General features: G+C 38.5%; 1 protein-coding gene across 1 annotated transcript in view; it reads left to right on the top strand.

Annotated features, from left to right (window-relative positions):
• LOC121443336 (E3 ubiquitin-protein ligase MIB1) overlaps positions 1-15,175 on the top strand; it is a 116,559-nt gene that overhangs the window by 88,064 nt on the left and 13,320 nt on the right. The window contains exons 15-19 of the mRNA XM_041645055.1: positions 1,143-1,304; positions 3,917-4,098; positions 6,213-6,405; positions 8,154-8,232; positions 12,203-12,316. Of these exons, the coding sequence (XP_041500989.1) occupies positions 1,143-1,304; positions 3,917-4,098; positions 6,213-6,405; positions 8,154-8,232; positions 12,203-12,316 (730 nt within the window). The remainder of the gene's footprint in view (positions 1-1,142; positions 1,305-3,916; positions 4,099-6,212; positions 6,406-8,153; positions 8,233-12,202; positions 12,317-15,175) is intronic.

Consider the following 15,175-nt stretch of genomic DNA (forward strand, 5'->3'; position numbering starts at 1 on the left):
TGAATAATTGACATCCCTCTTAATGTGTGTAGTTAACAGTAAAATTAAAAGCTTTGTCTGGGAACTTGCTGCTGCAAATGGGAAATTGAGCTATATATTTTTAGTTTACTAATCTGGTGATTTCAAACAAAATACCCGAATAAAGTATTTGTTTACATGGTCTTATGGAGCAGTGACTCTTAAAAGTTTGGAGACTGAAGTAGCTACCACAGTGTCTCCTGGAAATGTGCAGGGAAGTTTTTTCTTGTACTCTGCCCCAGGCCAGCGGGACTGGACCCTGGGAGGGGTCCTTTATTACTAGCTTTTCTCTTTGCTTTGACAAAATAGGGGCAAAAGCAACTTAAGGAAGGGTTTCTTTTGGCTCACAGTCTGAAATGGTGCAGGCTGTCATGGCAGGAATAGGAACGAAGCAGCAGCTGGTCACGGTGTGTCCCCAGTCAGCAAGAAGAGTTGAATGCTGATGCTCAGTTCAGTGTCTCCCTCTCCCCTTTCTATTTAGTGTGGAACTCCAGACCATTGCAAGGTATCACCCACATTCATTGTGGGTCTGTCCTTCTCAGTTAAATCTCTCTCCAGACCATTGCAAGGTATCACCCACATTCATTGTGGGTCTGTCCTTCTCAGTTAAATCTCTCTAGAAACTTTCTCGGGTATGCTCCTGGGTGATTCCAAATTCAGTCCAGTTGACAGAAAACTAACCAACAATGGTGTGTAAATTCCTGGTTATGCAAGCCTTCCAGGTTGTCCTGATACTTATCAAGTTTGAAAAATATGTTCTAGAATGATATTTTACATACTTTTTAGAACAAAAAAAGAGACAAAGTATGATTTGCCAAGACAAGTAAGACTATAGAGTAAGGTTAGTTTCTTTGGATGCTATTGTTTAGGGCTCTTTGATGGTATTTGTAGAAAGGATTAGGAAGATTGTTGAAACACCATAAGGAAAGTCTAAAGTGAGCTTACAGGTTGCTGCACAAGTCACATAATGAGATAGGCAGTAACTCATTTTGCTAAGTGGTTAGATTTTAGCAAACAATGTTTACATTAATTGTTTCTTGAAATTTCGAGCTGTTACTGTAGATTTACTATAGTTTCTTATAGGTGTAGACATTATCCAAATGAGGCATCTTTCCCTCTCTCAGCTTTTGGTCCGTGCAGGTGCTAAGCTAGACATTCAGGATAAGGATGGAGATACCCCTTTGCATGAGGCTTTAAGGCATCATACTTTGTCTCAACTACGCCAGCTACAAGACATGCAAGATGTGGGGAAAGTAGATGCTGCCTGGGAGCCATCAAAAAACACAGTGAGTAAAGATAATGCTCCCTCACTACCTTTGAAAGCATTTAATCCTTATCTGATCTGCGTTGGATAAAACATTTTATCAGAGTTGTACTTGGGTTTACAGAACTTCAACACTACTGATCACTACGAAGTGCATTTGTTCTACATCTTATCAAAAGTTTGGTTCTTTCTAACTTCAGCTTTACAAATAGGGTAGAGTGGGTGTTTGTTATGGTTTGAATTTGAAGTCCCTTAATGCTTGTTCATTTTGACCAGCATTTCATTTGATCAACACCGCATGTATTTGAAGAGCTATCTGCTCAAATCTTTCTCATTATAATTTTTGAATTCTTTCTTTTCTTTTGGTTTTTATTTTTTGAGGTGTTAGGATTGATCCCAAGGCCTCATGCATGCTAGGGAAGCCCTCTCCCACTTCCAATGTCTTTTGTTTTTTTCTAATTATTTCAAAAATTATTTCTATAATATGAAAAGGAGATATCAGTATGTGATACGTACATATTTTCTTCTGATCTATGATTTGTGTTGCCACTGCCCCTACTGCTGCCTCCTCTTTGTCTTTGGGTGTGGTGGTGACAGTGGAAGATAATAATTGCAATACAATGCTTTGGTATAGCAATGAACATAATTTAGTATTCATTGTTTTTGTATAGAAATGATAGCATAGTCAAGAACTAGACCATGATTGTAATCCCCCACTTAGGAGGCTAAGGCAGGATTTGTGACCAGCATATACTATATAGTGAGTTCCCTGTCAGTCTAGGGGTGAGTGAGACCCTAGCTCAAACAAAAGTTTCCCTGTATAATTACGTACCGTATGTTTCTGGGCACTGGAGAAACACTATATCCTCTAAGTACAGAGAAAGTTTTAAGTGCAGATACAGCAGTTCTGTGCATCCTCGGTCTTCCTCAGTTAAGGAGGTCCAGAATGGATATTTGATCCTTTTTATGTTCTCCAAAAACTGTTTTTCATTCTTAGAAAGTTGTAAGAGATGGGGCTCCATTTGATCTAGTGTTTCCCAAGATGCTTCTCTAAATCAAGAGGGGCTTGGAAGTCTAATGTCTGGTGATGTCTTCCTTGTCAGCAGTGCCAAGGATGTCAAGAAGGGAGTTGTGCTCACAAGCATGTTTCTGTCCTTCTTTTGGCAGTGGTGTTTTGTGATGAGGTTTCACTGTCTTGCTCAGTTGTCCTCAAACTCTTGATCCTCCTGCCTGACTTTTGAGTGGCTGGGATTATGTATATGAGCACCATGACTGATTTTTGACAATGTTCTTAGAAGAATGGAATGTCCTTTTTAATGACTTATTTATTTTTGTTTTAAGTGCATCGGGGTGAGTTGCTTGCCTGTATGTCTGTATGGAGAGTATCAGAAGCCCTAGAACTAGAGTTACAGACAACATGTGTGAGCTGCCATGTGAGTGCTGGGAATTGAACCAAGTCCTCTGAAAGAGCAGCCAGTGCTCTTAACCACTGAACCATCTCTCCAGCCCAGAGCAGAATGTCTTTCTTAAATATTATTATGTATGGTTTATTTATCCTAAGAAAATTTTGGCCAAATGAAGGTTACTTACATTTTTTTTGTTGTTTTATGTTATATAGAAGCTTATAAGTTTGAGCTCTTGCTTTAAGTTCACTGTTCAAGTGAACCTTTATTTAGAGTTTATTTAGAGAGATCAGAGTTCATTTGTCACTTACTGGTTGATGTCCAGCTGTCCCTGTGCCATTTGTTGAGCAGTGTCTTTTTCTAATTGAATGTCTGCTGCCTTTATCCAAGATCAGCTAGCTCTCTGTGGACGCCTCCCGTTACATAAATCGTCTTCTTCTTTTGGTCCATGTTCTTAGCCTTGGGATGCCTGCTCAAATGTCTTGTAGCTTTGGGATTCAGCGTTTGCTCATGCTGAAATTAGTGAATGGATGTCCTCAATTTTTTTTTATTGTTTGGCTATTTTAAGCCTTTATACTTCCAAATGAATTTTATTACCATCTTGAAAAGTATAAATGAATCTGATGGCAAAATGTTTGTGAATTTTTGTCTTGCATGGCTTGGGTGTATGTTACTAACTCCTTTGTGCCTTCTTTCTTGATCATCATTTAAGATGGAGAAAAGCCTTCTTTCCATAGGCTGTTGTAGAAGATCATAAAAAGTACTTCAAACAGTGCATGGCTCATTATGGATGCTTAGTGGATCTTGATAGTGATTTTTAACAATTTCAGATAACACAATCAGATGCTGATTCATCTCATTAAGTTTTGCCTTGATTCAGAAACATTGAGAGTTAGTTGGTAGCAGCTCCAGAGTAACACTGAATAGGAACAAAAGTAGTTTCTTCTCAGCCAGAACCAGAACCTGCACTTGAGTTTCTCAGCCTTAATCGACCTAACTTTGGGTCTGTGTCTGTCTCTGAATCAGTCATGTAGGAGGCAGGTATCCAACTGGGTTTAACCACTTTGGTCCACTTGTACACTGCAGAGCCAGTTCTCAAATGTGGAAAATCAAGGAACATGGGGGTGGGGAGAGATGAGTTCACATTAGGACTGAAACACACACATATTGTTAGTGATAATTGATGGCAGATTTCCCTAAGGGAAAGTCATGACTCTTTATTTGATTTCAGTTAATAATGGGACTTGGTACCCAGGGGGCAGAAAAGAAGAGTGCAGCATCTATTGCCTGTTTCTTGGCAGCCAATGGTGCCGACCTCAGCATTCGAAATAAGAAGGGTCAATCACCACTGGATCTCTGTCCTGACCCAAGTCTCTGCAAAGCGCTGGCAAAATGTCATAAGGAAAAAGTCAGGTTTGTAGTCTTTATCATCATGTAACCGAATGTTCTACTCATAAGGTGCCGTGTAACTCATAAGGGAGGTCCTGGGACTTGCAGGTATCCAGATCTCTGCAGTTCTTAGGTCTTTGGGCTGCACTTGAAAGCATTTCCTCTGTGACCTATGTCTCATTCCATGTTACGTTCCCCACGTTATGTATATCACTTTGTGCATGATAAACTTAAAAAGCTTTTCTAAACTAGCTTAATCTCCTAGGAATCCTATGTGCTCTGGGAATTTATAAGGAAAAACCTTACTAGGAAAAGCCTCACTAAATGCTGTGATTGTTACAGTATTTTTCTATGATAATGCTTTAGACATTTTACCACAGGGCAGTTTACTCTCATTGAAAGTTCGTAAGAATTCTAGCACTTTGCAACAAGAGCTTGGAAACAGTTATCAGCAATGAAGGGTTAAAAGAATGTACAAGTGAGCTAGCCAGCCTATGGGTTGTGGCATTTTTCCTGAAGATGATCCTTTCACATATTCCTATTTTTCTGACAGTTAAGTATGTCAGTTGTTTTAATGAAAATATCTGGTGTAAATATTTTCTTTACCGAGATAGTCATGCAAAAATTATATATCTCTGTTTTTGTTTATTTTTGTTGTTTGTTTGTTTCTTTTTCGAGACAAGGTTTTTTCTGTGTAACAACCCTGGCTGTCCTGGAACTCACACAGATCTACCTATCTCTGCCTTCCACGTGCTGGGATTAAAGTTGTGTGCCACCACCACCCAGCCACATCTGTTTTTTAATACAAACAATGGTATGAAAATATTTTTGACCTTTATACTTCTTATTACTGACTATATTGGTAGCTCTCTCTCTTCTTTGGTGTTTTCTCGCCTCTGTTAAATTGTACATAGAATAGCCAAGTAGTGGTTGGCGAGGTGTTGGTGGCACACTACTGGCTGTTACATATACATAGAGAGAGAGGATATTGAAGAATATATTTTAAAGATTCCTTTCAATTATGTCTCTATGGAGGCAGGAGGTTTCAGATCCACCTGCAGCTGGAGTTGTGGGAGATTATAAACCATCCAATGTGGATGCTGGAAACTGAACTTGGGTTCTCTGAAAGAATGGTATATTCTCTTAATTACTGGGGCATCTTTCCAGCTCTTTTTTTTTTTAATATAAATGATTGAACTGGGAGCCCATGCTAACTATTGAGCCCAATATAAATACTTTAATGTATATATATATATGTATGTATGTATGTATGTATATATTTTAAAGTATATCTTTAAGGAACTTAAAATTTTATTACCAGAGTATAAATGCATTTAGAAATAGGTACTTTAATTATTGCAGTCATGATTTTGGACAGTGGAACCGTTATGTGCATTCCTAAGTTCTTGGAATCCATGTTTACTTTCCATAGCTGTATTAGTTATGCATACATGCATTTTCCTGCCTGTTTTTGCATATTTATGCTATGTAGTCTACCTTTCTGTAGTGTAATTTTATCCTTCTGAACAACACACTCAGTGGACTGTCAGGACAGCAGCCGGAGTGTCTCACTGTCTGTGTTTTCCTTTGTGAACTCTGGTGGTGCTGTCCTAGTTGACACCACAATACGATGCTAATCGAGGCTTCTGTTTTATTCCTGGGATAGAAAATGTTCTAAATTAAATTTTACTTATATTAGCTTTTTGTTTTGTTTATTTTGAGACAGAAGCTTAGTCTGGTCCTCTGACTGTCTGACTAAACCCACCATGTAGGCCAGCCTGGCTCATTAAATTAGTTTTTGCTGGTGTTTTTAGCTGTTTATTAGAAGTTCAACCTTATTGAGTCTTCATTTAATTTGAAGATCGACTGGTACTAGAAGAATGTGCAGAGAGGTTTATAAGTTTAAGAAAGCTCAAGCATTTAGTACCTTTTTGATCTATTATTTTGAGCAGTAGAGATGTGAAAATGAGCAAATATGAATAGAAAAGGAAATAGAAGAAAGGTTTTTATATAATGCTGTTGACATTTGATATTTAATACAATCTTTTTTTATGTGTACAATGACACTTAGGTTGTTAAAAAAATAAACTTTTTAGAGTATTTGGATGGGCTTGATTTGACATACTTTGTTTTATTAGTGGCCAAGTGGGTTCTCGGAGTCCTTCTATGATTAGCAATGATTCTGAAACCTTGGAGGAATGTATGGTGTGCTCAGACATGAAGAGAGATACTCTTTTTGGTCCCTGTGGACACATTGCGACTTGTTCTTTGTGTTCCCCACGTGTCAAGAAATGCCTCATCTGTAAAGAGCAGGTTCAGTCCAGGACAAAGGTAATGAGTCTGTGATGTGTTGCTCTCTCTGCTGTTGAGTTCTGTGATTACCATAACATATATTAGACTATGTGGTAGTTATCTCACTTTGTTCTTACAAATGAGTTAAATACCGTAATATGTGATTTATACAGTTAAAGTGACCAGTTCAGATTTTCCGAGTTGATTTCTAGTTTAACTTTACTGATAATACTTTGCCATGTTCATTATTATCACAAAACCATCCATGGATTTTAACTCTAGATTTTTTTTAGCTTATATTTCCTTCTTTACATCTAAAGTATAGTACTTAAAAAATAGTTACTATTTTTCTTTCAAAGCCCTCTAAAACTTAGATACATTGAGTTCTGTTTTGTATTTTATACTATGTAGTTTTCAAATTTGTAGAAAATTTAACAAAACGAGACTTCTAACGAACTCAGTACATTTCCTGGGTTATTAGCAGAGCCTTTGACCATAGGAAAATAGTGACCCCAACTGGTTAAAGAGGAATCAACAGCTTCATTGAAGAAAAATTCTAAAACCAGTATTTAGAGGAAAGGATATTTTTAGACGAATTATTTGGATTGTTCAGTAATTTGGGAAATATAAATACATTTCAAATTAGTACAAACTTTTTGTTGAATTAGGAAATAAAAGTTTTTATTTTAAGTGCTAATAATCAATGTTGAAAGTGTGACTTTGTTAATACTACTAGAGGCTTGGAGGCCGTCCTCTGCTCAGAGCAAAATGCTTTATTCAGTTGTTCCATTCATGAGAGTAGAACCTGAGGAAGTAAGCATAGGGGAAATTTTGTGCTTAGACTTGTCTTTCAAGTAGGAGATTGTTAGATAATTTGCTCTAATATTTTAAACTTGTACAAATATTAAGTAAGTTATTAGTATTGGAGGTAGCTTTTGAGTTCAGGAATATCAGAGACCAACCAGATTTTACTGCACTAGACTAGTGCCAAGTATACGCACTCCGTGTACATCCCTGAGGCTTGGGCTGAAGAGTAAACCTTTCCTAAAGCAAGCAAGAAGACAGTGGTTAGTGATGGGTGCGAAGTGGCCATTTCTGGACAATAATACTAAATAAACAAAAAGCTATGCTGGAAAACAAATGGGAAACTAAGGGCAGTGGTGTGAGCTGCAGGGAAAGGGGAGTCAGTCACGGTTGCTGCAGTACCTGACAAAATGTATTTTGTAGATGAGGTCAAATGGAAATTATGAGTAGGTTGTAGAAGACTTTAGGACAAGGGTGAGGAATAACCTAAAAGCTTTGGACTTCAAGCAGCATGGGAATTGACCAGGTCCCAAAAGGGGATCTTTTATGGAGAATTCCTTAGATTGAGGTAACATAGGCACCTCTCTTGCACTTTTAGCAATTTACTACTCTGGGTAAGGTTTTGTTGTTATTAGTCTTCTCATAACCATTTGTTTTAATACTTGTTTATTAAGATTTCCTTAAAGTTTTTGGAACAAAAAAGGAAAATTAACATTTAGCTCATTATCCCTGGCCTCAGATTAAATGGAGTCTTTATATGTGTTAGGAGGGAGGGAACAGCAGAAAGAGTGCATGTTAAGCTAGGGCACCTAAGGATGTGAGAATGAGCAGCCAGGAGGGCAGAGCACATTGGGGTACACTGAGTACACCCCAGAGTACACTGGGGTGGTCAGCTGCTAGGCGGACATGCTTTCTCTCTTAACATTACCTATCCTGTGTGCCTGCTGGACTCACTCTGCTGGTTTTGTTTTCTTTTGCTGTAGATTGAAGAATGTGTGGTGTGCTCTGACAAGAAAGCAGCTGTTCTCTTTCAACCTTGTGGACACATGTGTGCTTGTGAGAGTAAGTAGTAGCTTATTGGGAACCTCCCCAGTGTCATAAAAATAAGAGCGAACTGAAAAATTACGTCTTTGATTGTGTGTGTGTGTGTGTGTGTGTGTGTGTGTGTGTGTGTGTGCGCGTGCTTGTTTGTTTATTGGATAACCCCCTACAGAAAATCTGGACAAGGATTTAGTACCATTTTGGTCTATACTTTAGAGTAATAGAGTATACTGAGTAATTTGAATACTGAAAACTGTGTTCTATCAGGCTGAATTTTTTTTTAATTTCAGTTATATTACCACAAAAGGATCTCTCTTTCACACACAGCGGAAACCTATTTATAAAACTCCTAGAACATCTAGTCCATCAATTTTTTGCATATAACTTTGGCACATCTTCGTTTGTCTTCATCTTAACATTACCTATCCTGTGTGCCTGCTGGACTCCTCAGGCTCTTACAGCTTCTGTTGTTGGGGGCTATAATTTTGTTCTGTGAACTGTTATGTCAGGAGAAGTTTAAGACGTCTGTTCTTTGGACAGACATCTTTGAAGCTTGTCTAATGCTTTAGAGCAGTTGTTCTCAACCTTATGCTGAGACCCTTTAACACAGTTCCTTATGTTGTGGTGACTCCAACCACTAAATTATTTCATTGTTACTTATAACTGTAATTTTCCTACTGTTACTAGTTGCAATATAAGTATTTGATATGCAACCACTGTGAAATGGTTATTTGGGCCCCAAAGGAGTCTTGACCCACAGGTTGAGAAACACTGCTTTTAAGTCTCTTTGGCCCATTGTTTTGAAGGCCTTGGCTTTTTATATTCTTCTTGAATCTTACAGGATTTGAAATTCTCTTTCCTTTGCTTTTTTTTTTTATGGGGGGGTCTATTTACTTATTAGTGAAAGATCTCAAGTTTAACACCTTGTTTAAATACTACTGTATATTATAAAGTAGGTTAGTTAACAAATACTTGATTTTATTTTGCTGACTAGAATATCATGCAGATTATATGGTAATCTCATTGGTTTAGATGCCTATCTTAGGATTTTTATTGTTGTGAAAAGACACTGTTACCACAGCTTTTATAAGGGAAAACATTTAATGGGGTGGCTTACAGTTTCAGAAGTTCAGTCCATTATCATCATAGTGGGACATGGTAGCATGCATGCAGACCTGGTCCTGGAGCTGAGAGCCCTACATCTCGATCAGCAGGCAACAGGAAGTAGACTGGGACATGGACATGGCTTGAGCATGTATGAGACTACAAAGCCCACTTTCACAGTGACACACTTCCTCTAACAAGTCCACACCTACTCCAACAAAGTCACACCTCCTAAACTTAGTGCCATTCCCTGTGCTTCCCTTTTTTAAATGTTGGGTTAAATTACATTTTATATTTATTTATTTGTGTATATGTCTGTAAGTTGTGTGTGTATGCATGTGTGTGTGTGTCCAACATGGTGCATGTGTGGAAGTCAGAGGACTCTTGAGAGAGGCAGTTCTCTCCTTTCACCCTGTGGGCTTTGGAGCTCAAACTCAGATGGTCAAGCTTGACCTACAGGTAACGTTATCCCTTTGCCATCTTATAGGACCCTTGAATACTGGTGTTTTTGTTTTAATTTTTGTTTCATTCTGATAGGCAACTAGACAACTAAATAAAGGGTCATGGGTTTGTTCAATTAGCAGTCTACCTCAAATAAATGTTTCTATTTACCAAGGCCTGTTGTAACGGCTATCGTCACCTGTCAGAAGAACACAGAAAGACAGTCTCTCGGTCTTAAGTAGACTTTTGTAGACCAGAGGTTGACAAACTTTTTTTGTTTTTGGCTTTATAGACCACATGGCTTTTGTAGTAACCCCTCATTTTCCAGCTGTCCAATGCTGTTATCATAGTCCAGAAACAACCACTGAACTATGATCCAATAAAAGCTCATTTAAAAGCTGGGCAGTGGTGGTGCACACCTTTAATTCGAGCATTTGGGAGGCAGGGACAGGCAGGTCTCTTAAGTTGGAGACCAATCTGGTCTACAGAGTGAGTTCCAGGACAGCCAGTTCTGTCTACATAGAGAAACCCTGTGTCAAAAAACCAACAAAAACAAATCAAAAGCTCATTTAAAAGAACAGACTTTGGGGGCATTGATTTGTTGATCTTAACCTACTGTAGTCCAGATTACTGACTGTGTAAGCCTTGGCTGATAATTATAGCCACTAGCATTGATTACACAGTTTTTTGAGCCTTTATATTTTATTTTCCCCCAAGGATTTCCAAAAACATTAACATTTTTGCTTTATAATGTACTAGTTTTTATTGAACTTTTAACTCTGTACTAGACATTTTAATCTCTTCTTAAATACACCAATACTTAACTTTCAGCACAATCATAGTTTATATGAGTTTACTATGTTTTTTTGTTTGTTTGTTTTTTATGATTCTAGGGATCAGACATATGGCCTCTTGGCTCTTTAGCAATCTCTCTGCCTCAGTCACATCCCTGGCCCTAAACTTATTTTTGGAGACAGTATCTTGTTTAGAGACAGTTATTACTTGTAGCCCAGGCTAACCTTGAGCTTTTGGTTCTCCTGCTTTTGCCTCCCAAGTACAGGAACTGAGTATGAGCACCACACTGCCCAGCTTCTAACCATGTGCGTAGCCACCTCCTGAAGAGGATGTGGCTGAGGTGAACAGCCCTTTCCTAAAGAGTATGTGCTAGAGTATTAGTGCAGTGCCCACACCTCAGGATGCCAAGGAGAACTCTTGAGGAGTATAAAGTACTTTGACCAGCCAAAGGAAGGTTTATATCCTTTTTGAAGAGGCTGATGATATTTTTGTACAAAAATATTACTAAACAGTTACAGAAAGTTTGTGTAATTGTGATAAATTATTTGATTAGTATATGATACATTAATCCTTTAAAAAAAAAGTCTGCCTCATACTGAAGACAAATCCCAAACTAGATTTATTATTAGTCCCTGCCTACTGCATGTTGCATTATCAAGAGTGAGACCATTTATGTTCAAGCCTTGTTATCAGGCTTGATAATGATTCCATACCCAGTGTGCTTCCATTAGGAGGATGTACCCCAGACTGTCCATGCCCATGGTTGCATGTTTTGATAAAGTTTAGTTTATCATTGTGCCTAGAGGGTTTCTTCTCTCTCTCCCTCTCCCTAGCTCTTTCTTTCTTTTTATCCTTCTTTCTTTTTCACTTGCAGAGTCTTTTTATCTTTTATTTTATTTTTAGTTTTTGAGACAGGATTTCTCTGTGTAGCAGCTCTGGCTGTCCTAGAACTACCATATCAAGGACCCAGAATCTCAGTCCAATGGAAAAATAGCAAAGCCCTCCTTAGGGGACTGAGTGCAGTGTTTACGGTGTGTGCAGACAGTGTTCACCATAACTGTCTCCCTTCAGATATTTACAGCCTGGATACGGCAGTCATTGTTCTAATTTTAACTGAATGTATTTCTCTCCATTTTCTAAATCTTAAGATATTTTTTGTTTGTTTATTGGTTTTGTTTTGGATTTTTGAAATAGGATTATAGTTGTATACCACCATTCCTGGCTAAACCTTAAGATTTAGAAATATTGCCGGGTGATGCTGGCTCACACCTTTAATCCCAGCACTCTGTGATTTCGAAGCCAACCTGCTCTACAAGAACTAGTTCCAGGACAAGCCCCAAAGCTACAGAGAAACTCTGTCTTGAAAAAAACAACAACAAAACAAAACAAAAAAATTTATTTAAAAAAAAAATCACTATTTGGTTATATTACAAAATGTTTTTATAATAGGTTCTTTTTTCCAGCAAACATTTTTCAGGTTAGGTTAATAACATGACAGTGAGGTAGGATTTTTGTTTATAACTTGTTATAGTTAGAATTTTAGATAACTGCTTTAGTATTTGCTTTAGTATATGGTTCACAGAGAAATTAGGAGAAAAAGGCAGTGTTATTTCTGTTATAGCTAAAGAAGCATATGTGTTACTCATTTCAGACTGTGCCAACCTGATGAAAAAATGTGTGCAGTGCCGGGCAGTGGTTGAACGAAGGGTGCCTTTCATCATGTGCTGTGGTGGGAAGAGTTCAGAGGACCCCTCTGATGATGTCTGTGAGTGTCTTCTCTTCCATCTTTACACAGAATTATACTGTGTTACTGCTCTGTTAAACAAGAGCTGGATTGACAGAGGAGCAAGTATAGCTTTTTGATGCTTTTGTTTGTTATAAGAATGTAAAATTACATTTTATTTAGTTTGTGGTATGCTTATATAGACTTTCAAAAGGTGTGTGTGCATGTGGGAACATGAAAGCCTTCATATGCGTGCGGAAATCAGAGGATAATTCTATGGAGTTGGTTCTCTCCTTTAACCTTTCCATGGGTGCTAGGGCTCATACTCAAGTTGCTACGCTTATAGGGCAGCCCAACACCAAACTTTGGAGGCTTTGTAATATGAAGAACATTTATGTTCTTAAAGAATACTTGCTTTCTGTTTTAAAGCTGAAATATAGTGGCCGTGTTTGTGTGCCCATTTTTGGAGTCAGCTTAATTAAGCATATACTCTACCAACTGGGGCACCAAATTCCAAGTTATTTTTTCTTTTCAGTTTACAAATGTATTCATTTGGTTCCTATACATAGCAGGCTTACAGGATCAATTAAGTGGGATGTATTGTATGGAATAGTAAGTAGAAAGGTGAAAGGTAACTTTCCATTTATCCCTTTTATATCATGGTGCTGATAAATTCAAGTCATTGCTCATGCTTAGCAGGCACTCACCTGCTGGACTTTATTCCAAATGCTTCATAATACAACTGTTTAAAGTTTTATTTATTTATTTTTTCTTTAGGTCAGTGTTCTTTTGCTATGAAGGGACACCATGACCACGACAACTTTTTTTTTTCTCACGATAGGATTTTTCTTTGTAGATCTGGCTGTCCTGGAACTCATTCTGTAGACCAGGCTGGCCTCAAACTCACACAAATCCTCCTTCCTCTGTCTCCCAAATGCCGGGATTAAAGACATGCGCCACCACACCCACAACCATTATAACTCTTAAAAGGAAAGCATTTAATTGGGGTTGACTTACAGTTTGAGAGAACAGTTTATTATCGTCATGGTGGGGAGCATGGTGGCATGCAGGCATACATGATAATGGAGAAGTGATTCAGAATTCTATATCCAGATTCACAGGCAGCAGGAAGAGAGAGAGAGAGAGAGATTGGGATTGGCTTGGGTTTTTGAAACCTCAGAGTCCACCCCCACAGTGACACACTTTCTCCAACAAGGCCACACCTCCTAATCCCTCTCAAGTAGTGCCACTCCCTGATGACCAAGCATTCAAACATAGGCTCCTATGCGGACCTGATTCACTCACAGTCCTTGCAGTTTATGTAAAGGTGATGGATAATGGTTTCTTTGATTCTTGGTTTGTAAACATGTTTTGTAAACAGATGAACATGAACATTGCTGCACACACCTCTGACCAAAGCTCTTACCTTTTTCACAAATAGAGAATAAAATTCCCAGGTATAAGTAGTACCTGAAATAAAAGGCCAAGAATGTACAGAGAAGGGCATGTAAAATCAAAGACCTTTTATCACAGCCTTCTGAATTTTATTGTTAACAATAGAATCTTGGTATAAAGAAAGGAGGGTTGGTCAGACTTGGGTGGATCATGCCTGTAATTCCATTCTTCAAGTACCTGCGGATTAACATGAATTTGAGACCAGCCTGAGCAGCAGAGTAAGAGTGCTTCAAAATAAACAAACAAATAAACAAAAATTAAGCTGGGTGTGTGGTGGCACATGCTTTTTAAAATTATTTGTTTATTTTTATTTTAGTCACTCATACATTGCATTTCAACTGCAGTTTTGCCTCCTTCCACTCCTCCAAATCCCCTCCCCTTCTCTCCCAGATCTCTTCTGTTTCCCTTCAGAAAAGAACAGCTCTCCCTGGGATAACAACTGAGCATGGGCATAGCAAGTTACAGCAAGACTAGGCACACACCCTCATATCAAGGCTGGACAAGATAACCCAGCAGGAGGAAAAGGGTCCCAAGAGCAGGCAAAAGATTCACATCATCCCCACTCCCACTGTTAGTTCAACAAAAATCAAGCTAAGCATTCATACCATGTATGCTAAGGACCTAGTTCAGACCCATTCAGGCCCCGTGATTCTTGCTTCAGCCTTTGAGCCCTGCTTCATTGATTCTGTGAGTCATGTTCTTTTGGTGTCCTCTGTTGTCTGGATCCTACAGTTCTTCCTTCACCTCTTTGGTGGAGTCCCCTGAGCTTCTCCTCCTAATATTTGGCTGTAGGTCTCTGCATCTGCTGTGACACGTGTTTTTAATCCTGGCACCTGGGAGTCAGAGGCAGGCAGATCTCCGAATTTGAAGCCTGTATACTCTATATTGTGAATTCCAGGCCAGGCCAGAACTACATAGTAAGACCTTATTCAAATAATCATTGTCATTTTCATCATCATTGTCATCAATATCATCATTATCCAGCATGGTGGATGCTGCCTGTTATCTAAATACTTGGGAGGTAGAGGTGGGAGGATTAGGAGCTCATGACCAGCTTTGCCTATATAGTGAGTTCAAGGCTAGTTTGAGCAACCTGTCTAGTGAGCCCTGTCTAGAAAAAAGAGCAAAAGGAAGAAAAGTAGATCCTTTTTTTTTTTAAATCATCTAAGAGATTAGTTAATACTTCCGTAGTAGCTACTTTGCTATGGTTCCAGTGGCCCGTGAGCAGAGAAAAGGAGTGTGCATGTTTGCCAGGGGAATTAAAATGCAGAAATTCTTGTCACTGCAAACCTCTTTCTCCCTACCTTGCCTATTTTTTTCTTTTTCTTTTTGGACCAGGTCTTGCTATGTAGTCCAGACTGACATGATGGCAGTGTTCCTGCCTTGAATCTCCTCAACGTTGCAGTAGCAATCATGTGCTACTATCTCAGACTTTCTCTATTTCTT

Source organism: Microtus oregoni, unplaced genomic scaffold (genome assembly GCF_018167655.1).
Source record: "Microtus oregoni isolate MIOR12 unplaced genomic scaffold, Mior012 000105F_ref0000443, whole genome shotgun sequence".
Taxonomy (NCBI): domain Eukaryota; kingdom Metazoa; phylum Chordata; class Mammalia; order Rodentia; family Cricetidae; genus Microtus; species Microtus oregoni.